This window comes from Buceros rhinoceros, unplaced genomic scaffold (genome assembly GCF_000710305.1).
Source record: "Buceros rhinoceros silvestris isolate BGI_N320 unplaced genomic scaffold, ASM71030v1 scaffold11789, whole genome shotgun sequence".
In the NCBI taxonomy this organism is placed as follows: Eukaryota; Metazoa; Chordata; class Aves; order Bucerotiformes; family Bucerotidae; genus Buceros; species Buceros rhinoceros.
The window spans coordinates 122,556-129,421 of record NW_010429868.1 but is presented as its reverse complement, the minus strand read 5'-3'; the positions used below and the strand labels follow the sequence as shown (position 1 = coordinate 129,421).

Genomic DNA, 6,866 nt, shown 5'->3' with positions numbered 1-6,866 from the left:
TCCTGCTCCCCTCTGGCCCTTGGCTGCCTGACTTTCAGAGAAGAGGACGGGGAAACCTCCAAAAGCTCTCTTGTTGCCATAGGGGTGTGGGGATGGATTTGAAGGGGAGACTTTCAGTACGAATGGTTCGCTTCTAAAGGTATAATTTAAACTAAACCCAGGTGATTGCCCATTTCCAGTTCCCTCTGACTTTGTTCTGTGGAAACAAACTTCCCCCAAATACCTCCATCCTTTGCCACAGACTGCCAAAGGCATCCTCCTCGGATGCCTGACTCCAGAAACAGGCGCCATGCTACGGGCACTATGTACACCGTGCCATGGCACAACAGGTGATGAAGAGCCGCAGGAGCTCATGCTTGGGGACCGGCTGCCCCGAGTACTACGCACAGCTCCCAGCAAACCTTTGTTGCTAGAGGCAAAAGGCTCCTTTCTTCTCTTCCAGTGACTCACCCTGCCTGTGAGAGCCAGGGACAAAGCTGCCCCTTTCCCCATGCCAGGAGAGGTATTCAAGGCAAGAGGAACCTTCCCAAGGCCCTCTGCAAAAAGCCTTTGGTGCCCGCTCCAGAAGAGCCCTGGGTTTGAAGGGATGCTGGAAGCCCTCGGAGGCTGAGTGAATGCCCACATTCATTCAGCGCTCACTGAGCCATTCAGTTCTGCCCACCGCTCCTCAAAGAGGAACAATAATGAAAGCAAAGTCCTAACACTTCTCTCCCTCCATCCCCCCCTCTCGCAGAGCACCTCTTTGCATGTGCTCTTCTCCCTCCCCTTGAGATCTCTGCTCTCAGCCCCTTCGCTGCTGGGAGGAGGGAGAAAGTGGAGTCACAGCCAGACAAAGGGGCCTTGCCAATGCAGGCCCTGGATTTGCTTCTCTCACCTCCTGCAGAAGTGGAATGAATTTCTCATTTTACCCTTGTGCTTTGCTGTCTTCTCCCAGGTGCTCACAGCCTGGGTTAGCAAAGGAGCAGGGGACCGCACAAGCAAAAAGTCATCTTGTGCTGGCCCAGGGGAACAGACTGCCAATGGGGAGAGAAAATCTCCACCCTGGGCTTCCTGCAGCTCACAGCCATGGTGCCAGGGCACGGAGAGCAGGCAACCCTTTGCCCACCTAAGGGCCCCGGCGGAAGAAAGCCACGTGCCTGCACTATGCTGCTGGCGGCCGGGATGTCTTCAGGGACGCTGACTTCATAGCTGCTCTGAAGGAAGATGGGTCGGTTGTCATTGACATCCAGGACGGTCACGTACACTGTGGCAGTCCCAGTGCGCCTGTTCCCCGTGGGGCCATTGTCTGTATGGAAGAGAGAGGCAAGCGGGGGTTGGTCCCCTCCATCTCCTCCTTGCACAGGTGGTGCTCAGCCTTTGGCTGCTAAAAGTAACAGGTCCAAAGCTTCTGAACTAAAATCCTCCATCTTTTCTGCACATTCTAAATCTCACACTGAAGGACGAGGCTTTTTTTCTGCCTATCTTGAAAGAAAAAAGGAAAAGCCGGAGTGCCTCCAAGCTCTGCCATGGAGCCACTGCCCAATGAGGCTGGAAAAGTAACTGGTTGCTAAAGAGGATTTGCGACTCCATAGTCTGAGAGGGTGAGGTATGCTGGAAGACACTGGTGGAGGTCAGGGAGATGAAGACGGGCAGGTGTCTAATTAGTCTTCTGTAGACCTAGTTCAGCTCACAATAAAAGAGCACCAGGACTAGTTAATGTTCAGTAGATAAGGACATGGCAGCACGCCTGTTGGTTTTACCACAAAGGATGAGGCAATGGGGAACGTTGGTTGGGTTTGGTTTTTCCAACATGCCAGATGCAAGTGAGCACTAAACCCACTCTGCTGGGATCTGGTGACCAGGAAAACGCAAGCAGCCTGATACCCTTCGGAGGGGCAGAACGGACCTTTTACTACTTGGGATCCAGTCCTGTGTGCCCAGCCGGTGGAGCATCCCTGCTGCTGATCCCATGGCACCTGCAATACTGTGCCCTCGAGATTTCTGACCAGGCCACTTACTCCTCTTTTCAAAAGGGATGTCCAAGACTTCTGTAAACAGGCATGTCATTATAAAACTCTGGGGATGATGGCCAAGAGGCGTTTGGCACAGGGGCCCTCTGCCCGTGCCAGGTGGCTCCGGATTAATCAGCAGCCACTGAGCCAAGGGCCAGCTTGGCATTAGGGGAATGATGCAGCGGTGCTGGCACTTCTGGGTGGATGTCTGCCCTGGGCAGCATGGAGCCTCTTGGGAATGGGGAGGGGACAACCTTGCCCTCCCTGTAAAAGTCACGGTGGAACTGGGATGTATTAATGCACCTGGGTTGTGAAATGCTAACAGAAACACAGGCTCTGTTTCATAGAGCACCTCAAAGGTTGTTGCCTCTCTGCTGCTTTTCCAAGGCAGCTTGGTATGTGCATGGTCACCTCACATGGCAGCTGTCCCATGGGAACGGTGGGAAGTCCTTACCAATGGCCTCCAGGATCAGCATGTATGATGCCACGGTCTCCCTGTCCAGACTCACGACTGTCCTGACCACTCCATCCCTGAAGCCGACACTGAATTTGCCATCCTGGTTCCCACCTGCAGCAAAGGACAAGGACCAGGTTATCTGTTGTCTGGATACGGGGAGCAGAGCCCACACTGCAGGGGATGCTTCAGCCTGGGCGCGGGCTCAGCCCAGCCCTGGAAATCTCAAGAGCTCAGCCTGTCCTCCTGAAGGGCTGTGTTTTACACAGTGTTTGAGCAAGGCAAGCGTAGGGCAAGCTTGTACCTCGTCCCAGGCAAAGCTGCTCTGTAGCAAAAGTGGGCGAGCGCCTTCTCTCTGCCACACCGAACACCGCGCCTGCCTCACAGCGCAGGCACGGAGCGACGGTAACAGGAAAAGCTGAATCATACGAATGTCAGCTCATTTCCGGAGCGCTTTGGAAGCAAACTGAGTTCACTTTGCATGTGGCCTGTGGTACCTGTGGGACAACATACACCTCTTCTCATGCGGGGGAGGTTGGAGGGGCTGTGAGATGAAAGCAAGGCTGCTGTTGTGAGAAAAATTACTCCATTGACACTTCTATTTCTGCCCTCTTCCTGAGGGCTAAATGTCCCACGTGCAGTTTGCAAGTCAAAGCGTGTGCAGGGAGTTCCCCGGCCTCCTGCTCCAGCTGCTGTGTGAGCCAGGCACTATCGCTGCCCGCCTACTGCCTGCCTACCCAAACCCACCTGCGCGCCAGGCTATGAGATGCCCTTCCAGCCCTAAATCTGCGCTGCATGAATACCACCCCAGTGGTGTAAATCCCATCCTCATGCTTTTCCTGGCTGCATTGCAGCGGTGGGAGAGGGCAGGGGATGCTGCGAGGCAAGGGTTCACCCTGAGTGGGACAAGGAATAGCAGCGAAGCAGTCAGCGAGGCAGGAAGCCGAGCAGGCTCTTCGGCAGAGGGCGATGCTGCACAAGGTTTAGAACGCAGCGCTGATGTGCAGAACACCCCAGCCATGGTCCGGGGCAGCCTGCTCCTTTCCACAAGCAAAGCTCCCCTCTGCAGCTTTTTGCAAGGGGTTCCTACCTGTGATGAAGTAGCTGAGCTCAGCATTCAGCCCAACATCAGCATCTGTGCAGTTGAGCCGGACCACTTTGAAATCCCGGGCCACGTTTTCAGGCAGCGACACGTTGTAGACGGCTGGGAAGAAGGTGGGGTTCTCGTCGTTCACATCCAGAACTGAAAGGGGGAGCAGAGCTGAGTACCCTTCTAGAGCTGCCCCTCCTCTAGATGCCAGGCTGATGTCCACCATGCTCCCAAAACCACCTGCCTGCTGCTCTGAGCATCCTGGGAAATGCTCTGCTTGCTGCTCCTTGCTGCCTGTGTGGTGCTGCAGACTGGCTGTAAGGACTAAGTCCCACAGCTGCAGGCTCTATTTGGAGCCTGTGATACATCCAGACCACCCCACTCATGTCCAAAGAAACCCTACATAACTGTGATTAAAGTTACTGTTTGCATTTCTCATTTCCATCCCCGTTCAGATGAAAATCTGTGGCTTAAACCTAAGCTCAGGATTTCCTGGTGTATGACAGAGGGCTCTGGAGTTACAGGACTAGAAACTTCTTTTTTCCAAACCCAGGTGTGAGAAGAATCCAGGGTCATTTTATTTCCAGATGATGCTTATCCCTAAGCATGAGGCTTGTGTGAAGCCAGTCAATAGAAATTAAACACAGACCACACTGAAGGGTCTCAGTGTGTCTCCTATATAAACCACATCTCCCTCCCGGTGTGTCCTTGTCATCCATCTTTTTGGGACTGGAGGGGGCTCTGTGGCTGGGAAGGGGTTGGAGATGGTCTTGGTGCACCCACCTTTGACAGTCAGGGTGCTGGTGGAGCTCTTGGAGGGCGCTCCAGCATCACTGGCCACCACCCGCAGGTAGTACTCGGCAATCCTCTCCCTGTCCAGCACAGCGGTGGAGGTGACAAGTCCACTGGTGCTGTTGATGACGAAATCCATGCGGGGCATCCCCACCTGCATGCGGTATGTCACCTGCCCGTTTGGACCTTCGTCCAGGTCAATGGCCACCACCTGGTGGGGAGAGGGGAAGGAAGGGGTGAGCATGGGAGAGCATGATCATCTTCTGATGATGAAAATCACAGTACATAAACCACAAGCATTTCTTTGCTCCCAGGGATGCTGAACAAAAACAAAGAGGCCTTGGAGCATCCCCCCTGCCGGGAGTGACCACATGGGGTGGGATGCCATGATCCTTTCTGCATCCCCTGTTGTCCTGCTAGAGGATGGAGAGGATGGAGAGGATATATTGCTAGCCTGCTTTACAGAAATGATGGCAGCGCCAGCAGCAGCTCCCGGTGTGGGGCATGATGGCAATGCAACATGCTCACCTGGAAGACAGAGGAGCCTGTGGGAAGGCCCTCGGCGATCTCAGCGGCAAAGGGCAGGTTTTGGAAAGTGGGGTCGTTGTCATTCAGGTCCAGCAGGTTGACAAACACTGTGGCACTGCTAGTAGCTCGCAGGGGTGGCCTCCCGCCTGCAGAGCCAGGAACAGAGTCTCAAGGTGAATGCCTCCAGCCATTTCCAACCCTCTCTCCCAAACGAAGTCCTCACTCCCTATGCAGACGGTAGTGCAGGGTGGGGCTGCCCCCCAAGGCACCGACCTGTCCGTGTCACCCCTTGTGCTGCAGCCTGGCAGCGGGTGTGCAAGGCAGATCAATGGCTACTGCATATGCAGCTGGAAAGCAAAAGCAACACCGGTCTGTGCTTATCTTGGTCTTTTTGGTGGGACAGGTGGGGCAATCGCTTTAGCACAGCGCAAGGTGATGCAGAGATCGAAAGGGACAGAAGTAAGGTTGTATGGAATCATTTAGGTTGGAAAAGACCCTTAACAACATCTAGCCCAAGTGTAAACCAAACACTGCCAAGTGCACCGCTAAATCACGATGCCTAAGCGCTACGTCTACACATCCTTCCCTTGGCCTCCAGGCTGGATAATAAAAAATTATCTTCATGTCTCTATCTTTTTCCTAAAAAAGTTTCCCTAAGATGCTATTTCCAGAGAAAAATGCTTTTCACCCCTTGGTCATCTCTTTTACCCCCACCTGCTCAACTGACTTTCCCCCGATACTGATGGAGCCAGACTGAGAAGAGGGGGAGTTTCTGCCTCCCAGGCTCATTGTCAGGGCGGCTACAGAAATGACTGCACTTGTATTTTGAAGGTTTCTGGTTTGTTTAAGCAGCGGGTTTTAACCTACTCTCATTTTTTAACCTCAAAAACAACTTTGCAACTTATTCTCAAAACAGGAAAAAACCTTCATGACAAAGGAAAAATCAGGCTCAGAAAACTTCAATTCAACACTGAACCCCATCGCGGGGTGGGACTGGAGTGGAAGGTGAGGAGGGTGATACTCGCACCCGAACTCCAGTGATTTCTAGCTACAGAGGAGCAAGAAAAACCACCATGGCAAAGAGGAGCGGGATGGAAGTGGAGCTTACAGTCAGTGACTGACACCACAATCCGCCGCATGAGCTGGGCTTCCTGGGCGTTGGGGTTCTCGCGGTCCAGGAGGACGCTGGTGGTGCGGATCTTGCCCGTGGTGCTGTTGAGGCTGTAGAACTTGTTGGGGGGTCGGATGCTGTACACCACCGTGCCGTTCTCCCCCAGGTCTGGGTCAATGGCCACCACCTGCCATGGAGAAACAGCAAAAATTAAAGCAGTGATGGGAGTTAACTCCTGGTGCATCCCCATCTAGATTCACCAGTGTCTAATATCGAGGCTGAGCTCCATAGCAAGTTTCCCCATGACAGCATCAGCAAGGAGTTCTTCTCCACACAGCTGTATATTTTCACAATACCTGCAAGGATTTTGTACCCTCAAGACCTCTGCTGTGGGGTTAAATATCACCAAAATTGGCCTGCAAGGTAATGGAGTGGCAAGACAGACACGAGCACACAGCAATCAAACAGGATTTTCTCCTTTTAAATAAAACCAGACAGAAAACAAGTGCCTGTCAGAAAAACAAAATGAACAGGACAAAGAGGCAGGCAGAGGAACTTGTGCTGCCACATCAGAAATGCTGGAAATAATTCACTGGTGGAGTTCTCCTCCACACCAGACAGTTTGTGCTTTACTGTTCTCCCCATGACATTTTTAATTACAGGGGATATTTACATTAAAAACCCCCCACTTCATTACACTCTAAACTTCTCCAGCTCCTGCTGCTTGTCCTGCAGCTGAATTTACATTGTGTCGGTGACACTAATTATTTTCCCAGCAACTAATTGGGATGTCAAAGGCAAGATGACTTCAAGTAGGCACCGAGCAGCGGAGCTGGTGCCACACAGAAGAGAGAAAAGGGTTGTGCTCTGGCTTGGGCTGTGCTGCCAGACCTTTCTTCC

The 6,866-nt window shown here is 52.9% G+C and overlaps 1 protein-coding gene across 1 annotated transcript in view; it reads right to left on the bottom strand.

Moving 5' to 3' along the window:
• CDH23 (cadherin-related 23) overlaps positions 1-6,866 on the bottom strand; it is a gene marked incomplete at its 5' end in the record, with an annotated part of 126,966 nt that overhangs the window by 15,277 nt on the left and 104,823 nt on the right. The window contains 6 exons of the mRNA XM_010142829.1: positions 1,137-1,285; positions 2,446-2,559; positions 3,536-3,688; positions 4,319-4,538; positions 4,856-5,001; positions 5,964-6,153. Coding sequence (XP_010141131.1) covers positions 1,137-1,285; positions 2,446-2,559; positions 3,536-3,688; positions 4,319-4,538; positions 4,856-5,001; positions 5,964-6,153 — 972 coding nt within the window. The remainder of the gene's footprint in view (positions 1-1,136; positions 1,286-2,445; positions 2,560-3,535; positions 3,689-4,318; positions 4,539-4,855; positions 5,002-5,963; positions 6,154-6,866) is intronic.